General features: G+C 37.9%; 1 protein-coding gene across 3 annotated transcripts in view; it reads right to left on the reverse strand.

Moving 5' to 3' along the window:
• LOC121330908 (guanine nucleotide-binding protein G(I)/G(S)/G(O) subunit gamma-12-like) overlaps nucleotides 1-26,526 on the reverse strand; it is a 63,118-nt gene that overhangs the window by 21,856 nt on the left and 14,736 nt on the right. For 2 of the 3 annotated variants that reach the window (XM_041277867.1, XM_041277866.1), the window contains 3 exons: nucleotides 6,071-6,117; nucleotides 5,872-5,982; nucleotides 1,739-5,295 (listed from right to left, as the gene is read on the reverse strand). The exons of the other annotated variant lie outside the window; for it this stretch is intronic. In XM_041277867.1, coding sequence (XP_041133801.1) covers nucleotides 5,170-5,295; nucleotides 5,872-5,964 — 219 coding nt within the window. In that variant the 5' untranslated portion in view covers nucleotides 5,965-5,982; nucleotides 6,071-6,117 and the 3' untranslated portion in view covers nucleotides 1,739-5,169. Of the gene's footprint in view, nucleotides 1-1,738; nucleotides 5,296-5,871; nucleotides 5,983-6,070; nucleotides 6,118-26,526 lie in introns of those variants that run through there. 3 annotated transcript variants of the gene reach the window in all.

Here is a 26,526-nt window from a genome sequence, read left to right on the forward strand (position 1 = left end):
TTTTATAAATTATACTGTTTAAAAGCATTACGATTAAGTTCATGTTGTTGGTCTTTCCATTCCTGGTCTTTGTTCCAACCCTGTTCAAAATTGTTTAATTGAATTAATTAAACCTGCACCCAGACCCTGAAGTAGTTAACTCTGTACACTGCTGTTCCAAATGATTGCAGTGTACAGCATGGTGCAGGTCACACAATGGATCTGGGGGAACAGTATATATCAGCAGTCTCCAATCCTGGTCCTGGAGGGCCAGTATCCCTCCTGGTTTTTGTTTCAACTGTAACCTAAATTACTTAATTGGACCAATTAAGCTTCTAATAAGCACTTATTAAACCTCTGGAAAACATAATTTTAATATTATAGGTGTAAATCCTAAAAGACACACCAGAGTGATTGTGTTCGTTATGTAAAGCCGTCATATTAATGAGTTAAAGCTGCAAACAGGTATGATATATTTATCATTAATAGATTGATTGATCGATCAATTTTCTTAATACTGTATTTGACTGTTTGGTGGTTGTATGTTTCAAATGGCATGGGCTGCTGTTTAGTTCTGTAAGAAAGCCACTCAGTTTTTCTTTCCACTAGTTCCAAAAACCTTAATGCACACAATGGCTGCATATCCACCAAGCCACATCCTGAACATGTGAAAATCCCTGATGCCATTTCAAAACAAGAAACATGAGCACATGTGCCAGCTGATGACTCTCTCATACAATGAACTACTGAAAAGTGACATCAGGACCCTCTGGCATCGTACAATAAAAGAGGCTTTTATTCATTTGTAAAGCTCTGTTTGCATTCCTTAGGTCATTGGTAATTTCAAGTTTTATTTGCAGCTGCAAATCAATCATGGTTGTAGGAAGAGATTGACATGTATAATGTGTGTCTCATATCAAATCAGGATGCTCTCAAAGATCCTTTGTTATACCAATACTGTGTGTGATTAAGAGATACCTTGAAGGTCCATCAAAGGAGGGGTTTGTCTAGTATGAGAGTACTGGTATGTGAAAGTATTTTGGTCCTGGATTTGAATGGAGAGTGATCTAGAGATGTATGCGATTCTTCTGCTCCGCGTCTGACTAATCTGACCATCTCTTCAGTGGCGGTTTTTGATGTGTTGCGAGCGAGGGCCCTTAACAGTTTTTTTGTATTTATATAAATATATAATTTCAGAACAGGATCTGGAATCCCAATTAAATTTAATTGGATTTTGCATATAATTCGTGAGAAAATACCCTTAGTTATCTGCAAAGATAAACTTTCCTTCTTTGACCTAATTAAAATACCAGCTGCACCCCAGTATGTAACCAAATCATTACTCTGGAATCATCCAATATTTTTGTATAACAAATGCCATACTCATTGTAGTAAAACCTGTATTTTCTGTTGCTATGCGGAAACTCCGTTAGGGGAAGGGTTTGTGTTATGGGATTTCTATAAAATGTGTCTTTCCATTGAATGTACTTTTTTTTTTTTAAGTTACCATTGCAAAACAAAAACATTTAAATTAGACCTACATAAGGAAACAAAGACAACATGCATTTGAAGATGTGACTTATCTTTAAAGATCTTGCTATCCCTAGTTAAGGGTTTCTGAGAGGCGTGACACAAGCACCAAACCCAGCCCTTTCCCAACCATGACTGTGCCCCTAGTTTATTTTAATAGTATATTCCAAGTTATGATTTTTATTTTCATTTAAAATGCCACAATAGTAAAACAAGACACAACTAGTATAAAGTGCTGGTAATGTTTATTGAAGTAAATGTGAATTAATTGCACCCATGACATTCAACAGTGCAGTACTTTGAAAAGTACAGTTTCTGCATTTATCTTTGTCAAATTAAAATGATTATATATATTGCTCACTATTAGTACATTTACATGCACAGGGAATCAATCCTTTTGCAATTATTTATTTTCAATATGAATACAGGATGTACAGAGTTTACATACTAAACACCATCTAGTTTGGAGTGGTCTACCTGCACAATACTTAGAGAATCGATTCATCCAACAGGAAACTTAAATCCGGTTAGATTGTGCATATAAAAACGATGTCATGTTGGCAAAAAAGCATGCTTGATAGAAAAGCAAGATGTTTCATGGTTTATGTACTTTTGAATTGAAATACAGCAACATGATCATGGAAAGGTAGGCAGGGTTATACAGCTCAAGTAAAGCAATATAAAAAAGTACAGTAGAATGAAAGTAGAAGAAAAATCAGTACACAATAAGAAAATCAGGCCTCTAGTACACTGTCACAGAACATGTTTAGAAAACTCCTCTAAGTGAACGCTGCATTGCGGCAGCTGGTCACACTCTGAGCAACCATGTAGAGGTTTCCAAATTTGTTGACCATCAAGCCTTCATGCCTACTTTTGCAGTACATTAATTGGCTGTTTGGCTTGTTTAGATATATTTTGAGGATCTAGAATTAAAATGGCCCGTGTTTTTTTTGCGTATTGACAAACCAACCAATAGAAAGGGGGGTGGGCTGATAATCCGCTTACATTAATTCTTACAGTAACTGCTTCTCAATCAATTTAGACACAGCGTTTTTAGGACTTGGAGATTCATTATTTGTTACATACCATACTCAAAGTAGAGAGCCTTTCTGTGCATTATTGCATGTCATACACAAAGAACAGTCAATAAAGGGCTGCAATTTTAGCCACTTAGATTTACCAGTGTTGCTTAATGACCTGAACAGCTGGTTTTATACAACATAATACCACTGGCAGTAATGTGGCTTGACACCCCACCATTCAATTACACATGCAAAGAGAAACACATCTTAAATGGGCAATGCCATTATAAAGTGAACAGGCCACTGACGATTTAAGGAATACCATCCTTGGCAATTCGAACCATGGCATGACTCTCCCAGAGGGCAGTGCTTTTAATAGGTGAGCCAATGAGAACTATGTATCCACATTTCAAAATGGCAGACATATACTAGACCCACACATTGAACACTAAAATATGGCAGCATACATTTAAGTGTTCTGCTGTCATGTGATTCAGTGTGCTGACCTAGTGTATGTCTGATTTATGAACTATTTGGGGGGGGGGGGATCTACTGTACGCACCTACACTGTACTACTTGATAGACACCATTGTGGGCAGTAAATTACTACTTGAGATTCCATCACATTTCAAATGGAACATTTGCTGCCCATATTAAGCAGTGAATATAAGTGGTACTTCATATCAAAGTATTTAATTATAGCATGTTAGCATCTAAAACAAATCCTTCGAAACATTTAGTGTTATTAACCCACATTTGTCATAGCCAAAACCACATTTATGGCTAGGGAGCAATCACAAGAGTGGATCTGGTAATAAGTTTAAAGTGTTTCAGGTTACAAGACATGGCTCTCCTGATCTCTCTGTGCTATTCTACTACAAACACATTCTTTTACAAGGCCAATACTGGTTAGAGTACAGCTGGCACATAGATGCTGGTTGTACTGTGTGGCACATAAGCTTAACAACTACCAAAAAAGATTTTATAAATATTATATTTATCACACACACACACCGCAGATTAACTTCCCATCATCTCAAAATGGAATACCATCGTCGAATAAAAAAATGACTACAATAGAAAAATCCTCTCGATTGTTTGAAGGCATTTCCACGTTACATGCACAGCAATGCTGCTGCCTCTTGCCATTTACTACAGTATTATGTTAGGAGAGGGCCTTCTCTTTGCTTACCTCCAAGGTAACAGGTAGTTGAAGTTCTGCCCTGCAAGTTCTTCTATTCTCTCTTGCCTACCAATGTAACACACACAGTAATATTTTTACGTCAGATATCTGGGATTCCAGTTAGCATTTTAAAAACATCTGTTCAAGTTATTAAATCACTTGTTTTTTAAAACCACTATTTCTATATTGGACCATTTCGTAAAAACAGTATGGTTTTACATGGATAAGTCATCAATACCAGACTAATGGAAAGCCCAAATTTTTTGTGACGACTTTACGTTAATAAAACAGAAGTCTGATCACCCCAGTCTTGTGATAGCAGCATATCGATGACTTATGCAATGAATCAAACGTTAAACTTATGGAATGATGCAATATCTATTTATACTGTATATGTTTATTCAGTGTCAGACATAAAAGGGCAACAGGCAACTCAATCTACAGTAAAGAGGGAGGGAGAGAGAGAGAGAGAGATAGATAGAGAGAGAGAGAGCGCTGTACTGGCATTTAGGCATTAGGAACATGCAAGGTTAATTTGTGTCGTCATGTGGCAGTACCATAAAATACCATCGATAACCTTTTTAATATGGGACTAAAAAATAACCGAGCAACCTTTAACATCAGCGAGATTAGAATCTGTGCGAAGTGGTGAACTGTAGTAAAAGTTAAATTCTGTTTTCATTATATTTGTGATGCACCTGAAAAGACAACTTGAGAAAAAAAGGACAAAACTGATTTGCAAAACAGACAGTCGTCATCCTTAAGTATGCTGCCCGCTCTTTGTACATTTACTGGACACCCCAGGAAGCTTCTGAATAGATGACACTCTATTCAGCTTACACTGTATAACACTCCAGCTGTCCACCCAGAAAACAAAAAGGGCAGCATGCAGTTACGACAGAGTACTACTGACGTCACAATAGCTGAATGCCTCAACAAAAGTGCACTTAAATGTTTCTGTTTCGCATTCCAGTGCTGCGTTTGGCTCCCTGGAACACACAACCCCCTGTCTTAAGACTGTCAAAAACATATAATCCCAGTGGTGAAAGTATAACATGTGGATTGAACACTTAGAAAAATGTGACAGAATTAGCACTTTAATACAACAGAATGTCAATATATTTTAGGATAGGTTTTTTTGAACTTTGTAGTACTCCTGTCCAAATACATTTTTTAAATGACTAAAAGGAGCAGCTGGCAAAAAGGTGAATCTAGTAAAAAAGCACATATACAAAAAGTACGTTTGTTAAAAACCTTAATTTTACATAAAGTATAATTCTGAGGCAACTTTGGTCTCAAAAGAGAAAGAGAAAAATATAGATTTTGTTATTTCATCATGTAAATTACCTTAAAACAGAGAGTACGTACCAGGAGGCTTTAAGACTACACAGATGAGATTTAAACTGGTTTCTGTCTATATATAAAAAAGCCACCACATTAAAAAGCAGTTGTCCACTACAATATAGTACAAGGCTTCTTGTCCTTGAAGGGGTTTTCTGAAGCCGGGATGCCCATTAGCAGGGGGTCGTATTTGGCATGTTCTCCACAGTAGTGCATCAGGTCTGCAGATGCCTTTGAAACCTGGAGAAACCAGAAAGGCAGGCTTTAACACCATTAAAACTGAAAAAAAAAAAAAAAAACAAAAAAAAAAAAAAAAAAAAACACAAAACAAGAAGTTCAAAAGTTTCTTCAAGTTTCGTGCCTCTGCCTGTGAAGTGATGTGTTGGAAGTAGATAACCCTCATTGCTGTGCAAGGTCATAGCCTTCAAAACAGCTCCAGGGTAACCTCAACAGAAGCTGAAGAGCAACACTCCAGTATTGTGTGTGGCAATTGTGGAGATAGGAGGAGGTTTTGTTAAAGTACTGCAGCTGAATTAAATGCAACACAGTTTATGTATATTTGGTGGACAGTAAAAGACCACAAAACAATTGCTGAACAAAAGCAGAGGCATTGACCCAGGTCCCTGGGGTCAACTAGCCCTAAATATATTTGCTTGCCCATTCTAACTTGTTGCAAAACAAGAAGGGAAGGTCCTAAAATATATTCTTGTGCAAAAACTGGAGCAGATAAGAATGTTGTTCTTTACCAAATGAGATCTATAACCCTGGAATTAAGCAATACATTAGACCAGTTATAAATGTAGAGTGAAACTTTACCTTTATCCTCTCAATACTGGCTTCTATTCTTAACTGTTGGACTGTCCTTCTTGCTTGAGATATGTTGTTTGAACTGGACATTTTAGAAGACATTTTAATATAAATAAATGCCTGCAACATACAAGAAAAAAAATATGCAAAATCAAATGTCTGCAACTTAAACAAAAAGAAAGAAATCTAAATAAAATTAAAAATGGACCTTTTATTCTTTCAAACAGTGGGGCTCTCACAGGTCCTGGTTTCTGCCTGCAAAACATTGATTGAAGACGTGAAATCAAACAGTTTAAGATATGAATAGTGGGTCCTAGTTGCAATGTTTTGAATGCAGTATCAGAGCACATGGCTATGAAGCCTTTTTCTTCTAGTTTTGTTTAACCCTCTTTTGCAGCACCCTTTTACTGATGCATTGTATACATAAAATTAAAAATGCCACTTTTCCATTGCATGTATTTTTTTTTAAACCCAAGTTTGCAATGAAATTGAACATCAACAGGCAGTAGTCTTAACAGAGCACAAAGTATTTTACAGTCAACATTAAGCATTACACACAGCCAAAATGTACTTCAGTAATTTGTAGTAGTTTCTTGCACATTTTGTTTACACTTAATATATTTTTTTATTGGTCACCTTAATTAAAAATTGCCACCTATGACAGAGTACTTTACATTTTTACAATTATAGCCCAAGTCAGGATTCAAAGGGATAGCGTTAGAAATAAGCAGATAGCACCATTTACGTTTGGGAAGTGGTTACACAATTGCAGATGCAGGACGTTCTGTACTGTACCGGCGTGTAGCCTTTTTTCTGAAGCATGGCATAACATGTGGACTATATGAAATGTAGACACAGTTTATCTAGCGGCACAAACTGCAGCTACAGTGCTCTTAAAGCCTGACAAATTGCAAGGCAGAGACATGCAAAAATAGTGAGATCTGCAATCTTTCATAAAAACCTGCCCTTGTACTGGACAGAGGTATTACTCAACACATGCAATGATGAATAAGATTTCTCTTGTCAAAACAACCCATTTACTGGGCTTTCTGAATGGGAAACCATATATTCAACCCCATTTTCTGTGTAAATGACAAAGGCACTGGAAAGAAACCTATAAAAAAAAAAAAAAAAAAAAAGTGTAATGCTATTGGCAAGGGTCTACGTGCATTAGATAGTGTGTACTTGATAACTGTTGCCCACTGCTGCAAGTTTATGCAATTTACAGATGTCTATTCAAGTACTGTGGCTCCGTTTCTTTTCATTATAACGTACATCTGTGTGGGAAGGGAAACAGAGTCATATTGAGTAGGAGTAAGCGACAAGGGTGTAACCTTGATTGACAATAGCATTAATGGACAGTACCCCAAGCAGGCTGACAAGGCTTGGTTAACCAGTTTAGTGGACAGTGAGATTTGGATATCATGGGACCTCACTACTGTTCTACCGAAGGGGTAAGCAGACAGTTTGTAGGAGGTAACAGGAGCAGCTTTAGGAGGAATAGTAAAGCTACTACAAATTGGCCCAGAGGTAAGTATTTGTGACCATCCTACTTCTCACCCACTTTTTTTTTTTTTTTTTTTTTTTTTTTTTTAAATCAGACAACTTAATTGTGGAGAGCTCAGAGCCAAGCAACAGCAATACAAAATCAATATGCAAAGTTCCCTAAAATGTTTTACATCAAGATTTGTTTTTTGTCCAGAGTGGAAAAAAAAAAAAAAATGGTGCACGACTTTAAACGCTTGTTCCAGCATGTGCTACAACTCCCCCTTTGTACTGTTTTCCCAAAAGTGACTTCTATAGGTGAGGAACCGGACTCAGCTTACGCAAAGACCAGCAATAAAATGTTCTGCCTTGCAGTGCACAAAGGAAGTAGTATTGCACAATTTTAACAGCAACTGCAAATCAGCACAAGCTGGCTATACTGGAACCAACCCTGACAAAAGTCAACAACAACTTGTCAAATTAACACAGCTGTCTGGGATTACTCATCAGTAATGAACAAAAAAACCAAAACAAACATAAGAGTTAGTTCGTTACAGGCACCAAGCATGCAAAGTGTATAATTGTGCGTGCAGAAGGGTATGTAGTTGCTGTAACCTTTTGCTGGCAAAGTGCCTCTATCCTGAGAAAAGATGGCAGTGATTAAGGTGAAAAAAGTGGCAGCAAGTTTGAGGCCAAGAGCTCAAATCTATTCTTTTATCTGCAAAGTGGACAGAACACCTGGTGTTTACCTTCGTAAGGGAATAAATGTTTGCAGTGTCTCTGCAGCCTAGTTCAAGACTACGCTGCTAATGGAACAGTTCACCTTCCTAGGTGGTTGTAGCTATAGAAGCACAGCAACATTGAACGAGAGCTACTCAAAATATTACACCCGGTGAAGTTTGTTAAAAGGTCATTCTGCAACACTGAGCTGTAACGAACAGAACTATACTAAAATCCGGAAAAGTCTTACTACAAGGGCTAAAAGATGGCACACCACATTATATGGAGTTATGTAAAAACCAAAATGGCCCATAAAGCAACTATTCATGTCTAAAAATCAGGGCAGAACAATTACAGAAATTGCAATTAACAGAACACACTCCAGACAAATTACAGAAAAGCTTGCAATTAACAGAACACACTCCAGGTAAATTACAGAAAAGCTTGCAATTAACAGAACACACTCCAGGTAAATTACAGAAAAGCTTGCAATTAACAGAACACACTCCAGGTAAATTACAGAATTATAACATTAGCGTGCCAGCTTGTGTATTCAGTATAAACACTGCAGTTTAAAACAAACAGAAGGCATTCTGGTTGTGTGTTGGTAACACAATTACTCCTATTTAAAAATGAGGCCTACTGTACAGCTGTGCCATGGACCTCCTCTTTCTCCCTCTGCTGCCCCCAGAGTCCTGGTAGTCTTCTGAGTCTCTCTCCACTTCCTCTTGAAACATCCTCTGTCTCACACAGACACTTTAGCAGCAAATGGAAAGCTTACATTGTATCTAGCCAGTCTGTTGCAGGAGTCACTATTAGTTCAACTTAAATGAACCCTTGCTGAAAACTAAGCAAAATGTATTTTGTCTTTAAGTAATATATTGGGTAAGAATTTGTGTGGGTTTGCCGTTTTAATTTCACAGAACATACAAAATCAGAAGGAAAAAAACAGTTTATTTCTTTGGATCTGTACTGTTGAAAGGGACAGTATAGTAATTAATGTACAGTATATAAAGCATCATAGTGGATTATAAATCACTAAAACCTACTGTCTAGGTCTCAAACATCATACTTGTATTGTATTGCAGGTTTCTATATTTGAATACTTCCGCACATCAGACTTTTATATCCTGTACTGCCTCGAGCTGAAACTGCAAGAACACATTCCTGAAAAAAATGGATTTAGCCAACTAATCATACAGCAATTTGGTAGAAAGTACAGTACGTTAAAAAAATTGTCTGAAAACAGACAATTTTCCTGTGTTAAGAAACCATGGCTAGACATCTACAGACACCTTTTGTTCTGTATTAGTTATAGGAAGACCTGGCAGAGCGTGCTGCATCAATCATTGTCCCACATTTAATAACCAGGAGCTGTGTCGCAAGCTTTATCTCTGGTTATAAACTGCACCTCTTGGAAGGGAAAGGAAGTGCACACATTCCCAGGAGCTACGGATATCATTCCCTTTATTAGAGCCCTCACTCAAGTACAGTTTTCAAGTATTTAAATGTGTGGTGGTCATTTTACTTTCACCTTCCATTTATGCCTAAATGACAGAGAAATATAATTATTATTAATTTGGTAGCCAACCCTCTGACACTTCAGTCAGCTAAACAGCTTGTTTGCAAAAACACACAGTATTTTTCGTTATACAAACAGTGAAAGCAGGTGGGGGCCCCAAGGCCGTTGTTGCCCCGTACTTAGCTTTCTCAATCTACCGGAACAAAAAATTTACAGCAAACTGTCTCAGGAAGGGTAGCTTTGTAGAATAGCCAGAAGCAGTACAGTGGGTTAGACCTGTATAGTAAATCAGAGGTATAGGGGCAAAGGGATGCGTCATCTATGCGGATCATATTTCTGTTAACAGTGCTCATATTTCACAGCAACTGGAACGAAAAATAGCATTAGTCCAGAAAAAGCATTGCATAAAGGACACACTTTCAAGAGACCTACAGAAAATCATAGCTCAGAGTCTTTAAAAAAAGCCTTCAGGAAAGAGCATATGGTGCTGCTGCCTTGGTCTAGTTTAGGATGATCAATAAATTGATGCTTGGACTTAAAATAAAAACAGAGTTCGCAGAATGACTTAAAGCAGAGGGCTGGGTTTTGGATAAACAAAACCTTAGAGGCTATGATTAATACCCACATAAATGCACTGGAATACCACAAGGTGACAGTTTTTTTAATCTGTGTTTTTTCTTGCACTATTTATAGATCCCCCCCCCCAACCCTCATATAAAGCTTAGATAAGAGGATTAGCTGTAAATAGGGAACAGTAAAAATGATGTTAGAGATTCAGTATTTGTTGCCGAGTTTCGATTCAGTGACAAAGTGGACTTGGTGGGAATTTGCACTTTGTAATAATTAAATGTGCACTGAGGCAAAAGTTTAAAGCCCAACCTTGGTTGCATTAGTTGCCAAGCAAAACTGTGCAGAAGTCAATTACTGTCGTGTACGGCACACTCTGAACTGCAGCTAGGAGTGCTGGATTCGGTTTCAACATTTTAACCTCTCAACTTTAACCTACTGAGAATGTTTTAACCAACCAGCAAAGCAGTGCATTTGTGTAGAAGACTACCAGTGTATTATTGCAGCCACTGTTAACTTCATCACTCCTGGGTCTTTTGATCTAGTGCCCCAAGCACTGCCAAGGTGTTCTCCTAATAACTCCGAGTTCCTGCAGAAGAAAAACACAAATTGGACCACCTGGCAAGCTGGGGCATATCTATTGTACTAACCTTCAGCAAATCTGAAACTATACACCACAACTGCCATCCATATGTAGACCACCTTGTGCAAAGCTTTTAAGCCAGGAAATAAACCCAGAGCATCATCTGCAAACTTGTAATTTGATATATAGAAGAATCTGCTTTCAAGCACACTGCAGGATTCAATTTCATCTTAAAATAAAATATATGTAATTATCCCTTATATTACACACATAAAAACACTGCCCTCCCAAAGAAATAACCCACAGGCTGAAATATGACTTACATACAAGTTTGAAAAATGAAATGAAATGAGTGCTTTTCACATTTCAGATGAATCCTGGATTTCCAACAGACATTAAAAATATGCCTAAACAAGTATTGCAAAATAGTACCCGTGCATTGCTTGCCTGGTTTGAGCATAAAATGCGCTGACATTAAAACACTGTCATGCAAGCTGTGCATCTAAAAAGTATAAAGCAGGTGAACTGTAAAAGTGGCAAATTATCAGATCACCCACTAAGTAGTTTCTTATCTAAATGCCTAGTCTCCACTACCTGAATAGACACATTCACAGCTTTCTTATCTGCTCTTCAATCCTGCAGTATCACTTGCATCAGCCCTGAGCAACCTGGGGAATCTAACACCAGAGGGGTAAAACAATGCTGCCACTGCTCCTAACTACAAGAGACAATTCAGCAGTGAAGACTTCAAGATGCTGCTGTACCAATACAAATGTATCTGGCACCAACACTCAGTTTCGAAAAGTCATTGCTCAAGTTTTGATTTATTAGACAATGGATACAACTCCACTTTGTCTCCACTTTGGCTTTTTTATATACACACACCACCATTGTTGTTAGAAGCAGTTACTTCAGAAAAACAAAATGAAGATTTCCAAATTTTTCAAATTTGAATATCAATTGCTTCTGTGCACTTTTTTTTTTCTGCCAATTAAACACTTTTTGGAAAGTGCACTGCATTTGCCAATTGACTTATGCAATCACACAGAGTGATCCTCCAAATGCAAAATAGCTACCAGGACCAAACTATGAATAGTTGAGTCCAGTCTAACAAATGATCAAAACTAAAAAAATGTAATTAAAAAAAAAGATCACGCTGGAAAAAAAATGCTTTATAAAACTTCTAAACCAACCAGATGTCTGTAATGTTAGTTTGACAGCTTTGCCTGAAAGTATACGAGGGCTGTTAATTTGCACTGAAATCCATTAAAAGAATGAATATTCCTCTTATAAATTGTTATTACTGATGAAAGAGGCCACTGATCTAAGGAGATATTTGAGCAGTCCTACTTCCTTCCTTTCACAGTTAAAAGGAGCAAACAAACCGGTGCTGTAGGTGGAAGCGAATAAAGAGCTTGATTCTCTGTGAAAAGGCACGTCTCCTCTCCTTGCTGTTAAACATTGAGTGGTGGGAGGAAGGGAAGTAGCAGACAAATACATTCAGTTTTTTGTCTAGACTCAACTTGTAAGTTGGTATAAATTTTTTTTGATCTGCACAACCAGATTCTGACTTTTGCCCAAAACACAAACCCCAGCACCCGGTTCCCATCATTTACTTCCTATGAATTTAATTTAAAGTCTTCTCAAATATCATGGAGGGGGTGTTGATTTAAAGAATCAAGCGTACTGATGTTCCGTTATAAATTTAAATGCTCCGTCACAGATCAAAGGCTTGGACTGCAGTCAAATCAAGAAGACGTTGCACATCAACATGAATAGTGTCAAAATCATGACTCTGGTTGGACCTCGTGCAGACACTGCATGTTTTACCTGGAGTTCAGGACTAAACCCAGCAGTATCTGAGGGCAGTCAGTTTGGCTGCTAACGCATACATCAAACCAAGCATAAAGCCCAATCACAAAAGCCTTTTACAGGGCCAATCTTGAGCATTTTAATGTTGCCATAGCAACAGACAGGCAGCATTTCTCCAATGACAATGTGGTTTCTCACTTCACATCTACCCCTCTCTCCCCGATCACACTGTCTGCATCACGCAGAGTCAGCATAAGTAAAGGTTTAGTGAGCTTCCACATTCCCCACTAACATGCCTCAAGACTACCAACCTCCTAGGGAGTGAGAGAAATTCTCCATGTCCATCAGGTTACTGGCCTCCCCTCAAGAGCCTACCTGCACAGGTGCCCAAGGCCAATAGTCTGGTGTCCACACTCCCATGACCATTTCCAGTGTTATTTTTCAGACTCCATTCACACGGACAGCCAGTGAATTTCCTGATTCTATTCCATTTATTTCACCCCCCCCAAACAGCATCAAGAGCCATTCGCACCTGCACTTGTAGGATTCAGCTCTCTAAAATAATCTCGTTACCTCAAGATTCGCTTTCTCCTCCCTAGCTATTTTCACTACATGAAATGGCTCTTATCAGCTTCTGTCTTCTCTATGGGTATTAATGTTCAGGATCTCCCTGCCCAGTTAGTTCAGTGAAAAAGCGCCTCTGGGGATCTGGGTTTGAACACAAAGAAAACAGACCTTCCCCTGAACAATGCTTAAAACATAATGCAAGTTTCCATTATTCTTGCTATCCCACTTTGATCCCCTCAGTACGATTAGCCCTAACCTAGTAAAGCACAAGCAACATTTTCTAACATTACTGTCATTTAAGCTTGTTTAACAAGTACTTTTGACCCCTGGCAGATCTCAGGAGTCTAATACCCATAACAACTCCAGGGGTGGGTGGGGGAGTCAGCATGGACTACAGCTGGGTGCAAGCCTAATCTAGAAGCAACTTGACAGTGACGATATACAAATTGAAAAAAAACTAGGGATCCACTGAACGTAAAACTTTTTCAGAGAGCATGCAAAATCATTAAGTGCTGTAAAAGACATTGTTTTGTTTTTCCCAATTGCCGTTGCAATGTTGGAAGTGTCAATTAATTGCCCAAGAGGAAATCTGTGAATAAGCATTTAAGAACAAGGCATGAATATTCAACAAAGTGTGCTTTTTTTCCCCTCTCTGTTCCTGTCAGGCATTCAGGTGCTGCATTTATGAAATTCTTACTGGAATATGGATTGCGTGTTTGGGTAGTTCTCTGTGGCCACGTTAAGACAGTAGTTTCTATTTCCTGTTGTGTAAGTGAGTGAACTGAACTGTGACCCTGGTGTTCTTTACAGCTGTGTAATGGGACACTGCTGCATAGCAAGGCCTAAAATGGGATCTGCTCTGTAGAAATCATGACAAGGGCTTGCCCGGAGTCTGTCTGTCTGTCTCAGGAGGAGACTGTTGATCCAATTTGTTTAAACCCCCAGAGGCAGCAAGGTGGTGCCAAAAGCTGAACTCCAAACAGTCCGAAAACTTCCTGCAGCTATCAAGAATCCAGAGAGAGAGAGAGAGAGAGAGAGAGAGAGAGAGAGAATGGTTACAGCAGGGCTATGCTGTCTAGACCGAACTCATTTCTGAGCTATCCAAATAACCCACAAAATACCAAATTAAAAAATGGCACTTGTATTTCTTCCTCCGCCAGTATTAACAGACCGATACAACCTTGCCATGATGAAAAGTCTCTGCCCATTATAAATGATTTTCCAAGGAGATTTGTAATGCACCCACCTCACCACTTTGCCGTACAGTTTTCAGTGTTTTAGTTTGCATACCAAAAAGTTCCTCGCAGACATATATAAAAAAAAAGTTACACACACGGGTATGATGTGAAACAGCTGCAAGAGAAAGGTGCACTCAGTTAATCATACTTCTCATGCAATGCATGCTTGAATAAAACAAGCTTTGAAAGGCAAGAGAGGCATAACACACGCCTTCCAAAGGCCATAAAACAGTATGTAAATTGCAGCCATATCTTAAGCAAACCATTTCATTTTTTTTTTTTTTTTTTTTTTACCAGGAACAGCAGCTAGGTCAATGTCATACTGCTGTATAAAGTCAAGGCTAAAAAGATACCAGCATTTGGGAAGTAAATCACTTGTTATTCATTTATGAGGCTTATAATGTTATCTCGTTGCTAGCCATCTGTCTAAAAACACTAAAAGCAATCCAGGTATCCTACAGAATAAGCAGGGCTGTAATTGCATGCTAATTCATTGTTAAAAATCATTGTAATTAATGGTTTGCCAACAGGAGGCTAAGCAGAAAGGATTAATTAGATCAATGCATCAAAATAATCTTGTAGAAGAGGTGTTACTTTTTTTGCATGCTGTCCAAGTTACTATTAGTTTTGGTATAAAGACCTCAAGCTCTGGCCCTGTACAACTGCACTAAATATGTTGGTTCTCGCATGGCAGTAACTTCAGTTCTTACACCACTCAAAGGCTTTATTTTATTTTTTGCCCTCCATGTTTCTAGGATTGCCCTGCTCTGATACAACATAACCTTCACTACATACATCACAGTTTAATATCCTGCCAAGAATCACATACAACATCCTAGGGTTTGTATTGCATAAATTAAATACAGCATGTTTTCCAAGCCTGCACTAGTTAGTGTAACCATAGTGTCTAGTTACTGGAAAGGATATTTGCAGCCATAAAAACTTGCATTTGCACAAGTCCTTCAGTTCTGCATTTCCCCAAAATGCAAAATGGTTTGACAACTGGCTGAGTGGACAGGGAGAGGGAATCCAACAGTGTAGGCAGCAATAAGGTGCATCATATTAGAAATGCGACAAATATACAATTAACACACAAACACACCTTGCTGTTTTCGGAATGGAACATGAAGGCAAATAGTCTTTAGTTTGCATATATGTACCCAACTCTTAGCCAATTGTACACTACAATTAGCTACATTCGCGGTTCAAATAAACTGCCATGCAATTGCATTATAACTATTGCAACTACAATACGAAAGGTGGTGGAACTGCATTTAAAAAAAAAAAAAGTGGGATTTTTTTTTCTATTGGATAACCTTTAACATTGTACAGATCTTGTGCAGACTCTGCGTTCTGTTTAGCACACACACATCCACCCACGTCTCTCCAACTAAAGTTTTATGGTACTCACATATAGAAGACCCTGTGCAGAACAATCCGTTTTACTCTTTAAAATGTAAAGTCATTTTTACAGGTTTTACTGCACATTAAAGAGCGCAAAAAAAAACAACTGCCAATCACCGATTCAAATTAAACAAAGCTCAGGCAGTGCAGGGCTGGCTGGCATCAAAGACTTGGCTTGCATTCTTCGCTGAAGTTGTCTTTAAAGTAATTACCATCTAAAGTCACCTTCTCCTAGGTGCATAAAGTAAATAGCACAGCAGGTAGGTTTTTTGCACAGTGCTCCAACTGGGATAATTAAAAGGGCCATTTCACCTCTACAGACTCCTTCAGAAGCCAGGAGGCAGTTTAAAAGGCTCCTGCTGATTGAGCTGGTCCTGCACCTGTGATCTCCCCCTCTTTCTTTACAGGAATTTGAAGCACAGCATAGGGGCTGCATAAATCTTGGCTCTGTAGTGCTTACAGTAAAGCTATAGTAACTCTCACAATCAAAACACAGGATTACTGACTGCTAGATATGTTTAAAAAAGTATTCAGCATTAAATTCAGTAATATATTTAGAACTGCACATATTGGCTTATGTGAAAGTGATTGTGTTTCTCACCAACACAAATACACGTTTTCTAAATAACAGAGGATTATATATAACACACAAAACTGAATTGTGTTATGGCAGTTTTCGATGCCAGTCAATGGTCAAAAGACTGGAAAGCTTTCAGCTTGAATGACGCCTTCAGTTGTTTGCACCATGAGCACTAGGATTCAAAATTATTTCAACAATACTGTACAAAAGAGCTACTGTAAATGTCGTGTAGGTCACGCAACTCATGCAAATATAGATTAAACACCCAAGAAACTCCAAGGGCAAATAGGAATGACAATAAGTTTCACTACAATGCTCTTAAATGTTGTGTTTGAGGCAATGAATGGGACCTACTGTAGTTGCATAAATACAGCCACTTTTGTCCATGTACAAAAACAAAACAATGTTAACACAGCAGATTGCCTCACACCAAAACCTGCAAAACATTGTGACATGAAATGCTAATGCTAGCAGGATGAGGAATCAGATGAAGTCACTCATTTATGGAGAGCCCAGATCTTTCCATATAAGGCATTTCCAGTGGCATTGTTAAAGCCGGCTCCTATCTCCACACTGGAAAGAGCAGGACAGGATCACCCAATAGTCAGACGACTGCTGCTGCTGCTGTACTCCAGTCAGAGCTGATGAAATCACCGCTCACTGGGAGGGGATGACTGCAGCTGCTGCAGTAATGCCAGTGATCTCATGATCAGGAAATTCTTGCCGTGTCACACAATGCCTTGCAGTCAAAAGAATAGTGTGACGGGATGAATTTCTACATGAATATGCAGCAGGTTTAGAAGAGTACAGAAGAACCTTAAGTTACTTTCTGATACACCCCCTGACCTCATCATCACTTCTACAAAACCCCATCCACATTATTTTATCGTACACGCTTGTTTGAAACCTTCCCCAGTAGATTATTTTTCTACACATCCTTTCATACCCAATTCACAAAATGAGTCCAAAAATTTGTCCTGTCATTTTCAAACATTAGAAAGAGATTAATGCTACCAGCCTGAAACCTTTATCCAGGGTCAGGGGAAAGTGTTAGTTTAAAGCAAAGATGTGCGCTGTGTGAACATGACTTTGTGCACTCTATTCCTGGGGGCAGGGACGACAGATGACCTCCCAGAAAGAACAGGTACGGGTGCAGGCTTCAATAGCATGTCGTCCGCCCCCCCATACAGCTGTGTTGAAACCAGTTCTTTCACCAGATTATCCTGACCTTGCACATGCTTTATCTGAATCGTAAATCAAATCATACAAGCAATAAGCCTTTCTTACTTTGCATTTACAGCAGCTGAATATTTTAACACAACATCTTCTCATTGAATGGGAAGCCTGCATTGGATATCCAAATGCTCCTGCCTTGTATCAGCCTATTACTGTGCTTTACAGTCACTGAAGTATTCCAAGGAAATGTTTGCTGTACAGCACCTACATGCATGACATCTGCTCATACATTAAAATGACATTTGCATATTTGGTCCTATTTAAAACCAATAGCAAATGACAAAGACTTTCCTTTGAAACATTTCAAGTGTCTAAATTTACATTGTTATTTCAGTACCACTACTGTATATTGGAATACATCTTATTATGACTATTGATTTATACACAGTCTAGGGAAATGCTGGCCTGACTCTGCATTTATTGATGATGTGAACTGGAATACCCAGATCCAGAGTCAACAAGAAACATAAAAAGATGATGTCACATTTACTTAAGCAATGTTGATTGAACATGTTAAAGCTCATATCCTGCTTTGGCCCTAAAATAAATCTGCTCAGACAATTTTTTATAAAAGTTCACACTTCAATAACTATTGTCATTTTCCGAGGGTTGCCTAAGATGCATTTTAAAGTAGAGATTACAGTTATCTAGCGGATTTAAAAAACAAAGCTAACATTAACAAATTAAGCCTACTTTCAGTTACCTTTCTAAAACCAAACAAATGACAAAAACGTATACATATTTGTATGTTTGCACATTGACATGCACGCTACTTTTCTGTGTGCATGGGCTTGGCATTTCAAACACATTTTCAAAAACGTTTTAACCATAGAATCCAATATTGTTAGGAAGTGAACTGACAGTCTGGATTTCACGCCCTCAAGTTTTAGATGCACTCACACATTTTGAAGTAGACCCTGCATGTAATGTGAACAGGTGCTTATTTTAGGAAACCTCGAATAATGAAGCAGTGACCACGATTTTTTTATTACTTGCACGCTAAAGTGTGTGCAAGCTTGGTACCAGATGGGACACACTCTACTAAAGGACCCAATATCATGTTTCTCCACAGCACCAGCAATATAAAAGGTCCAATTACTTCATAGAAATAAGAACATGTTCCTATGACCTTGCTTACTGCAGCATGACACAGCACTTAAGGTGAAGAAAACTCCACTAAAATGAGCTTTGGAGTCGCACTATTGGTATAGCGCTGCCAATGCAGTACTGTAAAACAGGTGCATATATTAATATTCATATTAACAGGAGCCATTAAGAGTTAGGAGCATTTTCTATTGTACAGAGCTTTCTGTTCTGTGCCAATTTTGCAATCGAAATGCAGTATCAAAGGAAAAACATACTTTTCATTTTAACCCAGTTGATCAATATTCTGCTGTGATAGGGGCAAAACCACCAGAAAAAATAAAGAAAAAACACACTTCATTTGCACTCTGACGATTTACTTAAAATAAGCGATCAGATGGCGATACTAGTCTTGTTTATCCACAGAGCAGGGACTATAGTGACAGTGGTGCCTTGACAAGCCCACATTTGCCCCACAAGCATGCTTTCAGCCTGCACTCAGGGAACGATTTAAGCTAGATTCCTGCAACACTGCAAGCAGCACTGATTCTACTGCATGTTGTATTAATGAATACACCCGCTAGAGGCAGAAAATGATAAAGTGAATCTACCAAGAATATACTGGATAGTGATATTTCATAACCATACCAGGTTCTTCATCAAGTGTTATACTGTACTAGAACACAATCTCAGACCATGACTCATTCTGGGTAGTACACATTACTTCCACCTTTAAAAAATGAATAGAAAGTGCCAAAAAGTGTTGCTGTTATCTGTAATACAAACAATCTGTAACGAGATCCTTTGCACGCCAGTGTTCAACACCTGTTAGGTAACAGTAATCCATGGTTACTGAACTATTGCTGGTCCAGCGATATTCAAGTAGCTCCCACACATACAAACACTGGTAGTATATTATAATAACAGCACTAACAGGGGCAGGGAGCTCAGTCTGTCAGGGAGTGGGTCTCCAAGGATTATCCCCAGCCCCAGTGCAGTATTATTATACTTGCCCAGTTTTTAATCTGTCAGCTCTCAGTGAAGCAGGTGTATGCCAATCTCAATTATGCAACGAAATTCTAGCCTCTAGGATGCAGCTCTACAAACTACTCTTACATTGAAGAAAAAATAAAACAAAAAAAACAAAATGAGCAGCTCAATATTTAGTGGTGTGTGCAGTCCCTCTATCAGGTGTCTCACATGAAATACATACTAGTAAACAAAGACTGCAAAACTAAGAGGATGTGGCCACATGTTTAATGAAATATGGAAACGAGAATTTATTCTGAATTGCCAAAAAAAAAAAAAAAAAAAAAAAAAAAAAACTGAATATTGACTTGCAAAGGTTCTTAATATAAAATGTGTTTGTTTTTATAAGGCAGTGTGAGCACAGTGGCTCATTCTACCTTGTGAAGCCCAACCTTACCCAAACATAGACCTTCTGGCAAATTGTAGAGGCAAGTTGTCTGCAAGTTTGCTGCAAACGTGGCGAACAAGGTCGTTTTTCACATGCAAATGGAGATGATCTCAAACAGTTATGGCGATCTTCTGGTAAACAGGTATGGGTTAGTAATAACAAACTTCTGGTGAACTACTGTGAATCGTGCGATTTGCTTTTTTTGTAGAGATGCAGTGGAAATATATGAAGCATTAAAAAAAACTAACACGTATTTTTAAATATCTGTTTTCTAATTTAAAAGATAGATTTATAAATTATATAATATATATATATATATATATATTATATATATATTATATATATATATATATATCTATATAGATATATATATATATATAAATATATATATATATATATATATATATATACTATATCTATTATATATATATATATATATATATATATATATATATATATATATATACACACATATACATGTGCACTTGGGATTTCGGTTTTGATAATTCAGTTCACGTATTTAAACAGTGGAACATAACATGTTAACATTATCTTCACTGCCTAATGTTTTTACTTAAATACATGTTAAACATTCTCATTACACATTTTAACCCTAGAGTCGCAGCATACAAACTGTTTTGTTATACTCCAGGGTGTACTTTGCTGACCGCATTTCTGTTTATAAGCAGTGCCTAAGCTGCTTGCCGCAATGCCTCCCAAAATAAAAAAAAAAAAAAAAAAAAAAAAAAACACACACACCACACAATTTACGGCAAAAGTTGCCTGTCAGCCTGCCCATCACTGCCGCCAGTGTCCCTCAGCACATCGGGATCCATATCCCATTCGCAAACTTGCTCCGTGTCAGCTGGCCTGTTTGTCCCACTTTAATTCTGTCTGCTTTCATCCTGTGAGAAAAGGACTCATACCTTGTAACAATTATTTTTATTTTTTTTTTGTTCCTGGGTAGTAAGTGTTATTTCCTAATTGCTTATACCTCAAGTATAGAAAATGGCTATTATTCCCCACAAACTTTGCTTTTGTGACCAGGGCAGTGATATTTAAAAATATCACTATTTCCAATGGGAAAACGGGCAAATGTGTCTTTTCGTTCACAAAGTCAGAAAAAAACATATGAATCCAAATTAACATTTATACTAAAGTAATACAAAAATGACTGCAAAAGATTTAGAAGCGAGTAGTTTTTCGAGATTTACAATTATACTGTAATAGCCATTTTCTATACTTTTGAGGCATAAGCAATTAGGAAATAACACTTACTACCCAGGAACAAAAATTGTGTTACATAGTGTTATCATAATGTATTATTGTTGCCAACCTTTTTACTGTTCCCCTCCTGGCACTAAGCCACGAGAAAGAAAGATTTACTGTATCATTGATTAATGAAGTGCAAACTGAGGTCAATGTGACTGTGCTCCCAGGATTTTTCAAATCACACGTATTCACTGGCAGCATCATTGATTCAAGGTCTGAACTCTGTGCCAACTCAAAAATGTTTAAAAAGAAGAAGAGATGTCTAAAAATTGGCAGCAAAGTGTTTTAGGATTTACCTAATGTTCAGGTAAGCAATGGGTGTACAACAATTCGTCCACAACGATAAAATGAATATCAATTTTGTCAAGTACTGCAGAAAGGAATGAAATTTAATTGACAAAATTGCAATACTTTAAAATTAATCTGTGCAATACACATTCTAAACCTTTTCATTTCTCCAGTGTATAAATTGCTAACTTGTCTCATTTCAATGACCGTTGCGGTTTTGTAATTCTATGTTATTCCCCCCCAAAACAGCAATGCTAAAAATTCACACCCAATTAGGTAGATCATTTAGTTTTGCTCACATTACCAAAAAAAGTAGCAGCTCCCTACGTTATGAAATGAGTAGTAGAGATAACAAATGAACAAAACAATTCGGTTTTCATTTATTTGTGCAATATAGTCTCACTACCTTACGTAGTTCTGCTTTAACTAGTAAAACGTGTGCTTTCGCGAAAGGAGTCTGAATGTGTATGCTTAAAAACAGCCTGACAGCCGTTGAGAACACCCCCCACAGGAGACAGTGGAGACAAGGTTCAGGGTTCTGTCTGTTGAATCCAGCTGGCTGAGGTTGGTAAGTATTCAGTTTACTATACACTGTATATTCTTATTGCTGACAGAACAACAAATCAGGGTTGAAACAAACTTTTCTGCGATAGAATGATTACATCATCTTTGGCAATATGGATGAAGAAAAAAAAAAAAAAAAAAAACACATTGTACCAGGTGACCATGTGGTACAGACATGCCAATTTACTGATAGATAAGGAGTAGGCTGAGGGGAGCCTTCCCTATTACCAAGACATTAAAATCCATAACTGTGTAGCACTAGCAGCACTGCCCCCCCCTCCCTATCTACAAAAATGCATATATGCTGAACTAAAGTTTCATAAACAAAACAAAGGAAGAGCCATCATGTGATCATCCCAACAGCAAGGACTGCAGAGTTAGTGCTATTTAAAAAAAAAAAAAAAAAAAAAAAAAAAAAAAGAGGCAATAAACAGTTTAAGCTTTTGGCATCACTCCTTGAAGTGCTTGGTCTCTAACTGGTCTGCTGTTTGGTGCCGTTTATCTGTTCACTAGTTGTTATCACAGTCTACTACATGCCAAGGTAACCCTCCACCCTACCCTGCTATACGCATGAGAGGGGTCATTGAGAAAAGTGATAAAGATTGATTCAAGGATAGCCTGGCTGTACACAACAAAATGCAAGCACCCGGAGTGCTGTATGGGGAAGCTCATAACACAATCTTTAAAACAGGAAGGCAGACATTACACCTTCACCTGCCTGCTAGAGATTGCCAAGCAGAGGTGGGTAGATGCTAGCCAAGACAGAAATGAGGCGGGAGTAGAATGGAGTGGCTGTCCCCTTCTATTGCCAGATGTCAAAATAACTTCCTCTATGGGAATAAAAACAAAAACTGCAGGGGTATTACATCCACAATACAAGCGTGGGACTGTACAATGAACAATTATCTATACTGAATTAAATTATTAAATGATTAAAAGTGCATGCAATTAAGACAAGCTATATTAACTAAATATCACTCAATTCCAAGTTTATGCATTTTTATCCAATACTCTAGAGGCATGAATGGCATCCTCTCAGAAGTTAAACATTAAAACTTAGCGTGCAACAATAAAGAGATTCCTATCTTTCTCACAGGAGTTTGTACTTTAGCACCTCTTACTGCAAAATGAAACTTAGTAGCTAAAATGTTAGACACAAAAAGCAAAACCAAGAAAAAATGCCAAACATTTCTGTGCACTATCATAAGCCATGCTTCAAAAAGGCAAGCATGCATAAACTAAAATGAGCTAGACAGCAGCCCACATCAAACTGAAGAATTTAAAACATGCTCAGCCCATTTGGCAATTAAGACTTCACTTAAGACGCTGTTCTGCACATTAAACCACAGCCTAGACGCCACTCCTCAAATACTTTCATGCAAATGTCAGAATGCAGTTGAAGTTTTCCAATATTTGTTTTGTTTTTTTAAACTTGGAAATGTTCACACAGTGACATGAAAAGGAAAGGCCCGAGTCCTTTTTAATGCAGATTGTTTCAAAAGATTTGGAATTAAACTTTCTGTAGCCGTTCAAATCATACAAGATGTATTGTGCCCCCTTTAAATCTGAATGACAAAAGAGGGTCTCAAAAGTTGGTCAGAATAGGCAACTGCAACATGTTGCTTAGATCTTCAGCGCTGTTCCACCACAAACCTACTAGTAATTAAAAAACAAAAACTAAATGTTCATTAACTTCACTTGTGCATGCGTTACACTCGCAGGTCGGTGCATTTTACCAGGCAAGACACAGTACAAAGACATCAATAAAAAATGGCTTGCATAACAGTACGTGCAGTAGCGAGAGCACACTTCTGTATCTTTTCATTCTGTTCCCAGGGCAATACACAGCAAAACAATACAATCTGCCGGAAGCCCACAGCTGCAAGGATACGAGGGGCAGGCTTCTTACTACTGACTGTAGACATTATCTGCCGGAGTTCCTGCTTTAGTAATCTTCCTCAATTCGTCTAACTCTGGTGTCAGTGATCAAACAGAACAGGAAATAAATGTAATTTGGTCCAGACAGGCCATTTCCTTAACAGTTTAACTGTGCTAAAATCCAAAACGTGGCTTTCATGTTTTTTTTGTTTTTTTTTTTTTTTACTACAAAAGGAGTCCTGTTTCAATCATACTTTAAAAAAGGACACAGAAGATAAATCACACAGCACTGTACACTCTCAATTACAAAGCTGGACAAGCTAGCTTCTTTAAAAATAAAAAAAGTTTAGAACAGTAAAATAGAAACTAACTTTGCCACACACAAAAATGCATGATCAATATGATTCACATTCCCTTCATTTCAAAATTAACTTAACTTTTCATAACATGACGACTGCATATTATATTAGGTAGCGTGATCAGAAGACTGAATCGTGGATACAGAAGACTGCTAGCTAAAACACATTGCACTGCAGATTTAAAGTCTCAATTTGCATTCCAAAACATATTACAGCACTGTGCATGCGTGTTCTCCAGTGTATGCTTTTAGAGGTTTTATTAAGTAACCACCTGCAAAAATGGGGATTTATTTCCTCATCCCGCAGAAGGAAGAGACAAAGGGGTCATGACCACGATCAGCGAGCGTCTACAAAGCAAGCACAGGTGTTCAAGTTCAAAAGAAAAAGGAAGCAGCACAAAACCTGCACTGGGTCAGATCAGGAACAATTTGCATTTATTCAAATCTTACAGTTTAAACAATTCTCAGAATTAAACCGCATGTAAAAGATTCAGCATGTGCACACAAGCAGTTTCTTTTATTATACAATGGTCTTTACACTGCATAAAACCCCTTCTGATAATCAAGATAAGCTCTTTTCACAGTTGCCAGCAGCAGAACCGAGAACTCTTCCTTTTAACCGGCATGTTCACTACGGTCCACAACCCTCTTCTCATTAGCAGCTTTCCCAATGCAGAGACAGGAAGTTGGTAATAAAGCTGGGCTTGATGGAATGCAGTTCATAACAGAAAGCTGGTTGCATTCAAACAGACCAGAGCGTGCTCTTCATAATACATAAAAGCTTGCAAAAAGTTGGGGCATCACGGCAACCCTTGCTTTTGTGCACATGCTAAAAAATAAAACTGAAATACCCAACTTAAAAGAACAATATCAATCTGCAAAACAAATAAGGTTTAAAATGTCAGTTAAATGGCAACATGTGGGATTACTACTTCCTGGGCACAATGACGACTTGTACAGCTTCCAAATTGTCTTGCAAGAGCAGGAATCAGGAACACTTAAAATGAAGCAGCACACTTGAAACACACACTGGAGACAGATCTCTACAGACAGAAAGCTTTGGCTGAATAAACAGAACAATGCTGTGTGTTATTTTACATTGCACAGATAGCATATTAAATACATCAGGTCTTAGTCATCCCTTTGTAGCCTGGGATTGACACACAGAAGTCAGATTGAACGCAGAAATCAGATATCCATGCTTGGTTCAAATGTAAAAGTAAAGATTGACCAAACAGCCACAATGGTAACGGGGGCTTGGCGAGGGCACTTCTATTTAACCTATTGCAGGCAGAGCAGAAACTCCATTCTTTAATGCAAGAGGTAGACACTCCAAGAATGACACGCCAACCTGTAATCCACAACAGGTCATTTGAGTTCAACAGGAATGTTCCCAGCTAATGAGTGCAATATTGAAAATGCAATCAACTTAATTTCTCATGCATACTGTACAATATGTGCACAGTCTTAAAAACCCATTCAACATCTCGTGGGTTTGTTCTTCAAACAAGGATAATCCTTTAAAACAAAACTAAAACACTCAATTACATTCTGCTCTAGTCATAAAATTATTAAGCATAAGCTATTATTAAAGACCATTTTATATATTAGACTCGCAGTAACAGGACATTTTGCATCACCACCATTACACATTAGTGCTTTACATCCAACAGCTATCCCAACTGTATAACAGTTATACACAAACTGTTCTTAAACTTAGTGAAGCTGTATTGCAGATGTGTTCTGGACACCTGCCAGCCAGGTGAGAAGTATTGTGTGACACCTGTGGTGAAGTCTTACTCGCATGCTTCCACAGCAATTACAGTGGCTCTCAGACAATAGATACTTAAATACATGTAATTTAACGCCAACACCATGAAATCAGGGATCTACACAGTCGTCTTTGTTCTGAAAAAAAACCTACTATGACTAAAACAATGGATCTTTGCTGCTAGACAGTTCCCACTTGTGCACGGAAAGATCTAATTTTTAAACTGAACAGAACAGGTTAAACTTGAGTAAAAAGACATTTACCTTTTTAAAACTTATCCATGTATTGCTGCATACAGTATTCTATTTGTGTGTCCTTA

The sequence above is a fragment of the Polyodon spathula genome, chromosome 18 (genome assembly GCF_017654505.1).
Source record: "Polyodon spathula isolate WHYD16114869_AA chromosome 18, ASM1765450v1, whole genome shotgun sequence".
Taxonomy (NCBI): Eukaryota; Metazoa; Chordata; class Actinopteri; order Acipenseriformes; family Polyodontidae; genus Polyodon; species Polyodon spathula.